Source organism: Urocampus carinirostris, chromosome 11 (genome assembly GCF_059441175.1).
Source record: "Urocampus carinirostris isolate Australia breed hairy pipefish chromosome 11, RoL_Ucar_1.0, whole genome shotgun sequence".
Taxonomy (NCBI): Eukaryota; Metazoa; Chordata; class Actinopteri; order Syngnathiformes; family Syngnathidae; genus Urocampus; species Urocampus carinirostris.
In genome coordinates, this window is record NC_142359.1 from 30,328,577 (window position 1) to 30,342,272 (window position 13,696).

Here is a 13,696-nt window from a genome sequence, read left to right on the forward strand (position 1 = left end):
TTTGTGTTTTTTTTTTGTATTACCATTTCGTATGTCCGTGTATTAGATGTTTTGGGTTGCTCTATGGGCAAAAAGGAGGGATTTTTTTTTTATCTTATTTTTCACCATACAGCATTTTGAGTGGCAATTCATTGGCTGAAAGGTACTTTACAATCAAATTTGATTTAATGTTATTTGATTGAATATTACAGTGTTTTTTTTCTCCATTGTCACTCATGTTGGAGGATATGCTCCAGATAGCTCATTTGGAATCACAGTAATCACGTGATAAGCATAATCATTGAAAATTAAAACTGTGTTGTTGTGTTTTGTGATTTTCACTCTTTTTGGGGGATCCGCTCCAGATCGTTCGGAATGTGTATTCCCCAACAATGAAATGTTATTGAGACTTTAATCAGAATCGTTGAATAGAGATAATCACTTATTAAGCATAATCATTTAATATCTGACAGTATTTTTTCATCTGTGTCATCCAATGCCGACTTTACCGCTTTTAATCTGCGCAGAACATGAATGAATGATGTTAATGAAGTGTTGGGTTACATAAACCGTGCATGAAAGGGTAACTAATTGCACTCGACCCGGCTGAAGAGGGACGGGATTTATTTGGGGGATTTTATCGCAATTGCTAAACGAATGTACCCCTCTTTTTGAAACATCACTCGTCTTTAAGGATGAGTGTCATCCATTAAAATAACACAAATGAAGCATTGGTAGTTTTCTTTCAATGATGGAAACAACCGTTTCGTGCTAATAGATTTTTAGCTTACGTTAACACAATTTAATGTGATTGCACTGCAAAAAAAAGGTTTAGGTACTATTAATTTCCTATATTTTAAGATAGAAAAATGACTACAAATTTAGCTTAAAATGAACAAGGTCCGAATCATTAAACGGAAATAATCACTCAATAAACATAATAACTTAATTTCAGACAATTTTTTGCTTCTGTGTTATCCAATGCCGACTTTACCACTTTTAATCTGTGCAGAAATGATTGAATGACGTTTGTTCATATCCCTCGAGAAGGGTGACCGACAGCAAGACAAACACATACAAAAACAAAGAAAATAAAAAAGGGCAAAAGTAGCAAAAATCACACACAAAGATTTTTGGACCATGGCCAACCCAAATGCCCAAACACCCAAACAAGTTAGACACCTCAGCACCCAAGTTGGTCATTCTTTCGTCCCTCCAGATGAAACGGGACACAAGAAAGCGGCCTTGTCACTCGGGTCAGGGTGACACAACACACTGTTCTGTTCAACCGACAGCTTTCACTGGTTTACCCCTGCCGCATCATACGGTTGCCCTGCCCATCCCTTAGAACGCATCCAAAAATCCCACTATCCTTTCACAACACCTCTCCACTCATTTCTATCACTAATAAGAGCTCTAGCTTCCACCATATTTAGACCTCTTTCCTGCAGTGCACTCATAACACCATCCATCCACGTCAGTCGCAGCCTTCTCTTGGTCTCCTTCCATTTACTTCTGCTCTGTAGATCCTCTCGAACATTTGCTCCTCATTCATCCTCTCCATGTGTCCAAACCAACCGATTACTCTCATATCCACACACTTGCTCAGTTCCACTAGGACTCCAGTTCTGTCTCTCAGAATTTAATTTCTCAATCTATCCAATCCTGTCACTCCTAACATACTCCTCAAACACTTCATCTCAAAAACATTTAATTTCGTTCTCAAATCTGCGTTCAGGCTCCAAGTCTCTGCACCATACAACACAGTCGGCACAATCACACTCTCATAAAGTCCTCTCTTTACATCAATACGCATCACTCTCCTCAAAGCACCCAAAACCTTGCTTCCTTGATTCACTCTGTGGAATACCTCGCACTCAATCCATCCAACTGCGGCCACATCACAATCCTAGTACCTAAAGCTTTCAACTTTGTCCATTTAACCTTATTTCCAACGCCATGCCCACTCCATCCCGTGAACACTTCATCACCTTACTCTTGCCAACATTCACACATAACTTACGCCTATCACACACTCTTCCAATCTCCATTACCAAACTTCTCAATGTTTCCTCAGAATCAGCCCCAAGTGCAGTGTCATCTGCAAACAACAACTGACTTACCTGCCACACTGTTTCACTGTTATCCGTCATATCTACACCTTTCCCAAATATCTTGCAATTACCTCTTTCACCACACCATCCATGTACACATTATGAAATGAAATGATCTGCATTTTATATAGCATTTTTCAAGTCAATTACTTCCCAAAGCGCTTTACAATGTGCTCCACATTTCCCGATAGCGGCCTTGCAGCCATGTAACGCGCTAACCTGCTTATTGGGGGTATTAGGGGTTCAGTGTCTTACCCAAGAACACTTTGACATGTAACACGGACGAGCCGGGATTCAAACTGGGATCCCTTGATCCCAAGACGAGCGTTCTACCTCCCGAGCTACTGCCGCCCCACATTAAACAGACATGGCGACATCACACACCCCTGTCTCACACCAGTCAACACAGGGAACCACTCACTTGTCTCACTCCCTACTCTTACACAAGCTCTGCTGTTCACATAAAAACTCTTCAATGCTTACAACAACTTTCCACCCACTCTGTAATTTATTATCACCTGCCACAACGTCTCTCTATCGACCCTGTCATATGCCTCTTCCGAGTCCATGAAAGCCAAATAAACATCCTTACCTTTTGCAAAATATCTCTCACACACCTGTCGTACTGCAAACACCTGATCCACGCATCCCCTTCCTTCTCTGAAACCACTTTGCTCCTCCATCACCACCTAATCTGTTCTTCCTCTCAGTCTCTTAATCAAGACTCTTCCATACAGCTTACCCGGCACAGACAACAAACTGAGACCTCTCGAATTCCTACATTCATAATTATCACCTTTACTCTTATACAAGGCACCACACATGCACTACACCAATCAACAGGAACCACACCACTTAAAAGCATACTTTAAACAAGCGTGCTAACCAGTCAATCATAGCTGTGCCACCTTTTTTCAAGCATTCAAAGTTTTGAACTCATTTAATTTAGAGAGAAGTGAAGCTTAAGATCAACGCAAATATCAACTTTTAACCTCTCCTTAACTTTTACACCCGTCTTCTCATTACAGCCAAGTGGATATTTAATGACGTTCCCTATTTGCGACTTGACATTTAATGCTATTTATCAACACGGACGAGCCGAGCGGTTCCGTCTCGCCCTATACACCCCTTCCCACCCTTTTCTTTGAATCCGATCCCGAACTCGGTGCCGCACTCGTCCACTCGCAATTAAGGCAGTTTGGTTTGAATATGCAACCACGTCATTAATGTTCCCGCGACACGAACGAAAGGTCAGTAGCCGTTTTTTTTTTCTTTTGTGGAAGATTTTCCGGCAAAAAAGATGGACAATTAGCGAATACTCGGTTAGCCTGAAGTGGCTTCAAGCTTGACATTTGAAGCCGTTCTCCTTTCAAGTGATTTTTGGTGCGAGGTGGCAGCCATCGATATATTGTAGACCCCTGGGATATAACATTAATAGTTCTTAGGTGGGGATCACTGAGTAAAGTTGCCATATAGTGGGGGATAGAATCATGGGGCTGAGAAACTCCCAGGGTAAAAATTTAAAATGACAAAATACAATATCCTAACTACACTTGTGTAATATACATGCATATGTTAAACAACATTTTAGATAAATATATAACGAAAGGAATAATTATTTGTTACTTACATATGGTGTAAGGTGACTTCAGCTGGTTAATGGGGGGTAATTTCATGCACGTGCTCATGTTTTACTTTATTTCTAGTATAAAACTGGTGAAAGTAAGAAAATGACTTTTTTAAATAGTCAAAATGCCAAACCCCAATAAAGTGGAAAAAGTAGAGTTTGTTCAAGTGTGTTGAAAAAAGTCACGTACCTGCATGCATAACTTGACAGAAGCAGCAATGAGGATTTCTGCCAGAAGATAGCCTCAGTAAGTCTTTCATTTTTAAGTTACGGACACCATTTTTAATAACGGGAAAAAAAAAAGAAAATATTAAGAAATTGAAGTAAAAGACATGAGCATGCCATTTTCAGCAGATTATTTTGTTCATGTTTAAACATATTGTATATAGCTCGAAAAAAATAACTATAAATTAATGGTTATATTGTTTTTTTTTATAATCACATACTTTTTTTATAGTTATCATTTTTTAGCTTCTCTTTTTCGCATCACTGCAAGAGAGAAAGGCATTGTTTGAGGTAGATGAGCCAATAGCATATCTTTATTTTCATGATGCTCTGACAGAAACCAATAACAGGCCAGAATTGTATAAGATATCGACCAATAGCAGATGGTCAAGAGACAAAACTCAACCCATGTACGAACACTGCAAAGTTGGAATTGTGTAGGTTTTGTGCACATTATCTAATTTGTTGTTAATGTTATATAGAGAAAAAAGCCATAGAGAGGGGCTGGAAAATGTCATCCCACACTATTAAGTGAAAATATTGTAAGGCGGGGACGTTGTATCCTGGAGTTGTTCTATAATTTGCCGACTGCGAGTAAACTTGAACGCGTTCCTCTGATGACGAGGGCGTGCAGCAGCGATAAATAGAGAGATAAATCCAGATGGGGCCCGATAACACGGCGGCTGATGGTTGGCTAATTTGGAACAGCGTGCTCTAATTAGAAATGGCGTGACACAATTTGGAGCTTGTAATGAGCCGACATGGGCTGGCTCCTTTTTGCCGGTCTCGTCTGAGGAAAGGAACAGATGTGGCGGGGCGGAAGGGGCTGCCCACATGTTGAATCCTCCATAGAACATGAAAAACATGTACAAAATGAATTGTTGGCTTAGCGTTTGGAATTAATCTTGAAGCCCTTTTGAAGATAATTTCCGTTTTGCTGAAATAGCATTTATTTCCCCAATACGAGATTATTTTGCTGTTTGGGCATTCTTTTTTTTTCATTTTACAAGATTTCACTTTTTGTCTAAATTAACAAGCGATTTGGAATTTTATACCTGGCACAGCGGGGCACAGAGGGCACAGAGAGTGCTGGATGAGAAAGAGAGAGACAGGGGAGTGTGCTGAGTGTGCAAAGATAAACCCACACTTACTGCTCACAAAATCAAATTGCTTTGGGTGCTAGTTTATGTTATTAGGTGTTTACGATTTGTTTTGAGGGTTTTCACCATAACGTGTCTCAACAGTGAACATAGATTGTTTCATATACAGGAGTTCATAGATTAATAAAGCCAAAACTGGGGTCTGGTGTAATTGGAAACTGCCCTATATATTGTGGACCAAATCGGGCCTCCATTGCGATCCTATGGCTTCACATATACTCACTAAAAACTAAACTATACAAAAATGATTAGAATGGCATCCTTATTTTATTGCTGAGCCAGATGCACTCATGAAAAGAGCCATACCTTACTCGCAAGGCATAAGTTCGTGACCCGTGCTCTAATAGGTCACCTTAAGTGAAATGTTTCAAGTATATTTCGGATAAATTGACAGGTGCAGCGTGAAGAGGTCCTAAACTAGGAATTCCTGCAAAAGACTTTGGTAAATGCTTTTTTCCCAATTCTTCCAGCTCAACTTGGTGTCCAGCGTCACCATGTCCAAGAACCTGCCCTCGGCATCGCCCCCGAATCTGCCGCAGACGCCCACCACGCCCGCCGCGCCCGTAACACCGATGGCGGCCATGCCTCAGGTGCCCTCCATGCTTGGCGGTGCCAACGTGCCCAGCATGGGAGCCATGCGACGCCGCCACGCCGACAAATACTCCATGCCTCTGTCGTCGGGTAGGTCCAACTACACAGCACACTCACTACATCTTGTTAGCATTAGCGTGTTTATTCATATATACAGTGGTACCAGTACATATGAGCTTAATTTGTTTCCAGACCGTGTTCGCGGGTCTGATTGCTCATATAATAAGCACATTTATCCAGTATGAAATACAGTGATTTATCTTTATACGAGAACCTCAATATAAGTCGAATTTCGATATAAAAATCTTGCTCGCGATATGAAAGAAAAGCCACCACTAGAGACATCTTCTGACTGCTTACCAACAGCTTTTGTTGATCTACCTAATTTAAATATACAAAAACATTAATATTTAGGTGTATAGTAAGTCCCCACAACATTATCATCAACAGTCTCTCGAACTCATACCTATCAACCTCAGCCAATTGTTCCTCATATTAATGGTTGCAATTCCCCTTATTAGGCAACAATAAACCTTACAAATACAATGTGGGCCCTATTTACTCACATAAAGACAATGTAGAATACTGCAACAATATAAGCAGTCTACCATGATGTTGTCATCTGCTACCAGTGACCTAGAAGATCCGGATTAGAGCCAAAATGGGCAAGACGAGATCAGGATTTTTTTTCCCTTATTTTTTCTTTTTTCCTTATAAAAAATATTACATGGCATACACAATTTAAAGTAATAAAATAATGTATAAAATAATCGTGTGATGATGAAATTAAATCTGAAGCCATTTCATCTATCATGTATATCACTGCTCCAGTGTTTAGGATTTTGTGCGCTCTCCACTGTGACCCGGGTTCGATTTCCATTGCATCTAATTGCAAAGTTTGAGCTGATAAAAAGTGAAATTAAATTTCATACAGATTTTTGATAAAAAAATAGGGTTGTGCGTAATACACGCGTGCGCATTATACACAAATCAATATGGTAATAATCATCATTTAAGTATGCGTTTTATTAATATTTTCAGTATTTATGGTTGTTTAGTAACACTTTTTACTAATATTCAATCTTTATTATGTGCACATTTAAATATTTAGCATTTTTTAGGTAAACATTTTGTACACGTATTAGCTATTTATGGTTGCTTAGGTACACGTAATCAGCTATATTTTGTGTAATAGGTTGTTGTGTTATCCTGGTTAAATCTTTATTATTATCTACACATTTAAACCTTTATTGTTGCTTAGGCACATGATTCATACATGTTTTGGGTATTTGTCGTTCTTTAGGCACACTTTTTATAATGTTTTGGGTCTTTTGGAATGCGTAGTAACGTATAAAAATAAATATCATTACTGTCATGGGAAAAATCTTTCCTACTCGAACAAAACTCTGATCTCAAACGGATTATGGTCGAGTAACAAGGTTTCACTGTATGTATAAAGAAGAGGGGAAAAAAGCCTGCTTCTGTTTAATCAATTTATATGTAAATAGACATGTGGCCATAAATATTACACGAGCGTTAATGAAGTTCAAGTAATGGCCAAGTAAATACAATATTTATCACATTAGGACTTTTTTTTTACTTCTTTGCATTATGAAATGTTCTGCCTTTGATGTTTGTATTTACTGGTTGCATCAATTATTCAGCGACCAGCTTACTGTGCCCGTCTCATTTTATGGATTTATTAGTGTTTAAGATCTCTCGCGAGAGGCGTTAATTAAAAATGCATTTTGTTAGACATGGAAAATGCTGATTTGATGTGCCCCCTCCCCTCTTTCTCTCCCTCTCACCCCCTCTCCTCACCCCTCCTTCCTTTTAATTTGATATAAAGTCCGTGCAATACCTGGAGGAATAAAAATTTACCAATTATTTCAGGTGGTGACACAGTATTTATTTTTCCAGAGATTGCCCCAAACTACGAGTTTTATAAGAACGCAGATGTCAGACCGCCCTTTACTTATGCAACACTCATAAGACAGGTGAGTGGTGAATAAATTAAGTTTGTCTGATTGGATTAAAACGGATCTTCGGGTCTCAATCAGTGCACGAATTTGTATTTGCGTGGAGGGTACGGGGTTTGTGCTCAGCCAAGCGTTATTTGATGTCATCTTCTTCCAGGCCATCATGGACTCTTCTGACATGCAGCTAACGCTTAATGAAATCTACAGCTGGTTCACGCGCACCTTTGCATACTTCAGACGCAACGCCGCCACCTGGAAGGTAGGCAATAACAACTACATTCATATATGATATGCATATATTGATAGGTTTCTTGGTGGGAGACACTCAACATAAGGAGAAAAGAGGTCAATGGATTTTGAACTTGCAAGAAGAGCAGGAAAGGACTATACAAAAATGCAAAAATTCCAACCTGGTCTAAAGGTCTTCCCCGTGCTGTTGGGTTTTATCCTCCTGGGCTTATAACGCTAATCAGTCCTAACGGGTGTGGGAATCAACAACGTGATAAGCCAATGGTGACATCAACTGTGCGCAGTAATTGTCAAAGTAACAAAATGGCATCCTAAGCAATCTACTTTGCTTTGTGTCTGGTAGTTAAAAAATGAATCAAATTTGAGCAAACCAGTAGAGGATTTTCTTATAACTTCATCGTTTGTATCACATAAACCAATAATTTATTAGCAGGTCTTTTGTTGTCAGCATCCGATAAAAATAAGTCCAAACAAGAATTTAATGATTTACTTATCAATATATAAATATTGTCTTTGTTTTAAAAGATTGTTTCCGTTTTTTTGGTGTACTTTTTTTAAATCTCTTTTGGGGGGGGGGGATTGCATAAGTTTTTGGGAATATTTTTTTCTCTCTTCTGTGATTTTCTTTTTGTATTTTTTAAAATATGGTTTGTTTTTTTTCTGGATATTTTTATACTAATTTATGAAATGTTTTTATCTCTTTTACAGATTTTTTCTCTCTTTTTTTGTCAGAATTTTGTTCCTCTCTTTTATACATCTAAATTTATATTCATCATCAGATACACTAAACATAGGTTTCCCTTGTCATGCTGTTCTGCATTTATTTAAACTATGAGTTCTGTTATAGGTAAAAACAAATACACGAATGTATACGGTATATATATTTATGTATTATACACAAATAAATATGGTGATGTACAGTGGTACATCTACTTATGAATGTCTATACTTACGAAAGTTTCATGTCACGAAGTACGTGAACGGAAAAATCTTGCCTGTGGTTAAAACGATTGCCTCTAGGTACAAGTTTCCCAAACAATAGAAAGTGAAAGTATGGCCTTGGGTGACAATTTTCAATAACTGCCCTACATCAACAAACTGGCTATCGCTTCAATTCTGCCCGGCAACCAGTTTGCATGCGTGCTCCCAGCATGCTCTTCGTGTTAACGTCACAGTTCAGAGTTCACAAAGGAGGAAAAGAAGGGTTTCCGGCAAGACGCAGCCATAATTCAATAATGTTTTCGTTAAATTGCATTAAGTCTCGGAATTTGTGGAAAGGAATCACCCGGAAAAGTGTTGACAAGTCGGGCATTAGCTATATCTGTCTCGCGCATTTCCGACAAATAGTCAAAAGCCGGCAAATTAAGACGTCATTAGTTTTTTTAACCTATAAAAGCGGGGCAAAAAGGTGATATTTTTATTATTTCCTTTAGCCTTTGTTTTAACATCAGGTGCCTCTCGATTTACGTTTATTGTGTAGTAATCTAATTATAACACGTATTTGTTTCATGATCTGATACACTTTTAGGATTTATTAAAAGAATATCATTCTGGACTTTTGCTGGGCTTGGAACAGATTAGCACATTTATATGTTTATATACATAAACGAGTAGCTTGGCTTCCTCCTCTTTAATCTGCATTTTTTTTTTTCATTTCTTTCACTCTGCTTACTGCAGTTAATTGCAAAAAGAGTTCGTCGTGGAGGGGGCGCCGAAGCACTAATTATGCCGCAGCCACTCCATCATCAGCACCTTTTGTTGAACGAGACACGCCGCCTCCTCCCTCATCTCCCCATTCCCCTCCCCTCCGCGCATCATTGATTAATTAGGAAGAAAGATGGCCGTCCAGCAGGAGCGGCCGGGTTTGGCGGGGGGTTAGGAGTGGAGGTCAAACCTTGTACGGGTTAACAATTGGCCCTGTCGCCGAGGAGGAACTCTTTATTTACCCGCACAATAGGGGAGGTTTGTAGACGTGTCACTGCAACTTTATTGTCCTGTCTCCATGCACAAAGTGAAAGGGAACAAAAAAAAAGCCCCGCATCAGCATGCAGAAAGCGTCTTTTTTTTGTGTCAACATCCGTGTGACGGTTTCCCTTTGATGAATAGACAAAATTGCTTTCGGAGGAAAGGATCGAAGGATTTTAGCCGTACTCCTAAACCTCCATCCCCCACCCACTCTTCCTCTTCTCTCATCCAGAAGCTTATTAGTTCTAACTATATAGCATGCATAATAAAACTGCTCATTTTCTCATTAATATTAAAATTATCATATTCAGAGCCATGGGCATTAAGATCAATCAAATCCAGGGGATTTTCAGGTCAGATGCGAGATCTGCTTATGAGGTTTTTTCTTTTTTTCACCGGCCTTTTTTCTCCGCGTACACACTGAGCAGAGAGATGATAAATATTACAAGGCGTGATATTAAGGCCATGCTTATTGTTTGAGTCTGATTCATGTTTTAATTACGGCGGTAATATTTTTCCGTAATTAATAAAATCACATCGTCGGATCGGCATCGGTGAGGGAAAAAACAGGCGGAAAATACATCCGCACACACCGCCGCTGTCATATTTGAGACAGCGTGTCCATTAAGAGCTAGCAAGTTAGCGACATTAGCGCTTGTGTCAGAACGACGAGCCATTCGCTATGTTGTTAAGCTCTTTTAGCCTGCTTACTTGATTGATATGTACTGTGGATCTGACCTGCTAAAAGCATTGCCTTTCATTCATGTGTCCCTTTTTATGGCTCATGAAATCATTTATTTCTGAATTAGTTATAGAAATGTGATAAGTTAGTTAAAACAGGGCTCTCCAACATGATGACTTTGGGCCGCTTGTGTAGCCCATGGACAGGTTCTGAAAATAGCTAATCACTGTTTGGTTATCCACATTTTCTAGGAAATTTGATTTCTAACCGGCACAATGCTTTAGTGGTTGCTTAGGGCTATTTTACTTCGAATAATTACAACCTGCTAATCACATAGAAACAACGTAGTAAAAACATGATAAGTTCTCATTTGAGACATGTGTATAAAACTGGTAGCCGTTCAAGCTAATCAGGAACAAAAAGTGTCAACTTAACCTTGAGTTAAATAAACACTATAACAATTCAAAACTGACAGTGAACAAAAACTGAATTAAAATCTTAAGAAAACAGATTCCAGAATACAGAAAAAAACATTTTTTGAAATAATTATTCTGGAAAAAATAGAAAAATGTAAAAATCGTATAAAAATCATTTAAAAATACAAAAAAATATGGTTATGAAAATCTAGTGGAACAAAATAAGACTGAACAAGACAATTACTGGAAAAAAATAAACTGAAAAAATTGAACACACAAAACTTTCTGAAAAACTGAAAAAACTATTACTGAACAAAATAAATCGTAAAAAAAATTTCAAAATACACAAAACTATGGTGATGAAAATCTATAAATAAATAAATAAACAAAACAGAACAACACAAGTAAAAAAAAAAATCTGAAAAAGTTTATCCATTTCTTAACTGAATTTTTTAAAATTTCGAAATACAGAAAATGTAGTTGTAAAATAGAACAATTAAAGTGCAACTTAAAGTTAAACAAAAAACAATCACAAAAATTCATCTCATCTCATCAGCCGTACCGCTTATCCTCAGTAGGGTCGCGGGGAGGCTGGAGCCCATCCCAGCCATCTCCGGGCAGTGGGCAGGGGACACCCTGAACTGGTTGCCAGCCAATCGCAGGGCACACAGGGACAGACAACTCATTCGCTCATTCACACTTAGGGACAATTAGGACCGGCAAATTCACCTGAAATGCATGTTTTTGGAACGTGGGAGGAAACCGGAGTGCCCGGAGGAAACCCACGCAAGCACGGGGAGAACATACAAACTCCGCACAGGAAGTCTGGAGCTGGATTTGAACCCACGACAGGTTCCCATGACATGAACTGTGCCGCACAAGCGCTAACCACTGCGCCGCCGTGCTGCAAAAATTGAAAGAAATATTCAGGAAAACTGAAAAAAATCTTTAAAAAAACATAATTTAAAATACATACATATGTTATTGTAAAAAACAAAAAGGATTAAAGAGAGAAAATGAGAATATAGAATCAAACAGGAGAAGACCATAGAAAACCCGCAAAATATAAAAATCCAACCTGTTTTAAAGGTCCCTTCCGATTGAAAAAATCTTCAGAGTAACAAAAAGCAGATCAACCCAGATTTGTTGAAATCAAAATACACCTACATGATTGAAAAATATTATCAATGATGCTCAATAATAATCCAGATAACAAACAACATTGGGCAAAGATAGTCAAAATAACCCTACCCTGACTATACAAGCAATCTTTTTTGTAGGTGCTAAATAGTCCACATAGAATCACATCCTTCATTGTAAGCAAGCAGATTTAAAAACTAATATAACATTATTTTTTGAATAAACAAATAATCATTTTCTTATGAAAAGCAACCCTCCCCCCTCCAAAAAAATCAACTGATCACAATGCCTTCTTCTTTTTCTTCTGCAGAACGCAGTTCGTCACAACCTGAGCCTGCACAAGTGCTTTGTGCGTGTGGAGAACGTTAAAGGCGCCGTGTGGACGGTGGACGAAGTGGAGTACCAGAAACGCAGATCACAAAAGATTACAGGGTATGTGAAGTTTTACCCATTTTAACACTGGTTCCTAAATCCTGATGTTTGTAATCAAAATGTACCTGTATATTCCACAATTGTGGGAACAGAAAATGTATACATACATATGTGCATGTATATATATATATATATGTATATATATATATTTCAAATATATATGTATTTAAATGAATAAAGAACTATATGGATAAATAAGGGCCTTACTGTGCGGAGTTTGTATGTTCTCCCCGTGCTTGCGTGGGTTTCCTCCGGGCACTCCAGTTTCCTCCCACATTCCAAAAACATGCATGTCAGGTTGATTGGCCGGTCCAAATTGTCCCTAGGTGTGACTGAGCTAGTGAGTTCTCTGTCCCCGTGTGCCCTGCGATTGGCTGGCAACCAGTTCAGGGTGTCCCCTGCCCACTGCCCGGAGATGGCTGGGATGGACTCCAGCCCCCCCGCAACCCTAATAAGGATAAGCGGTACAGCTGATGAGATGAGATGGATAAATAAATAATTATTTTAGTTTATTTTTTATTTAACCTGAATTGATAAATGGCGTTATGATTATATTTCATGGCAAAAAAGGAAAAGGTTTCTTAGTTATATTAAATACAGCTCTCTCTTCAACGAAAGTGGTCTGATAAGCATGTCCCCTCAACGTCACAACGGAATTTAATGCACTCTTATTTGCATTGAATTAATGTGCTGAGTGGCGCATACATTTTGTGACGGAACAAATTAGTGATGACATTTTTAATGGATTTTAATATATTATAATAGATTTTACCAATCAGTTGTGCAGTCCTAATATAATTTCCATCATTAATATTTATGTATATATATATATATATATATATATATATATATATATATATATATATATATATATATATATATATACACAATATATTCTTTGCAGAGGATATACAAATGTATAACATACATAATATATACAAACAAATGTAACAATAATAATTTGTTTCCACCTCTTTCCTTTCTTTATAGAAGCCCATCACTGGTCAAGAACCTTCCTTCTGGACTTGGATATGGATCAGCACTAAACGCCAGTCTACAGGTATGACCCAAAGCGACGGTTTAAACACGGTGCCCCCCTCTTACCTGATAGCAATCGTATGAGGGCGGATGCATTAA

At 38.3% G+C, this 13,696-nt stretch overlaps 1 protein-coding gene across 9 annotated transcripts in view; it reads left to right on the forward strand.

Moving 5' to 3' along the window:
• foxp2 (forkhead box P2) overlaps window positions 1-13,696 on the forward strand; it is a 191,744-nt gene that overhangs the window by 169,092 nt on the left and 8,956 nt on the right. For all 9 annotated transcript variants that reach the window (XM_088348554.1, XM_088348549.1, XM_088348552.1 and 6 more), the window contains 5 exons: window positions 5,576-5,786; window positions 7,590-7,693; window positions 7,833-7,934; window positions 12,438-12,559; window positions 13,550-13,619. In XM_088348554.1, the coding sequence (XP_088204680.1) occupies window positions 5,576-5,786; window positions 7,590-7,693; window positions 7,833-7,934; window positions 12,438-12,559; window positions 13,550-13,619 (609 nt within the window). The remainder of the gene's footprint in view (window positions 1-5,575; window positions 5,787-7,589; window positions 7,694-7,832; window positions 7,935-12,437; window positions 12,560-13,549; window positions 13,620-13,696) is intronic.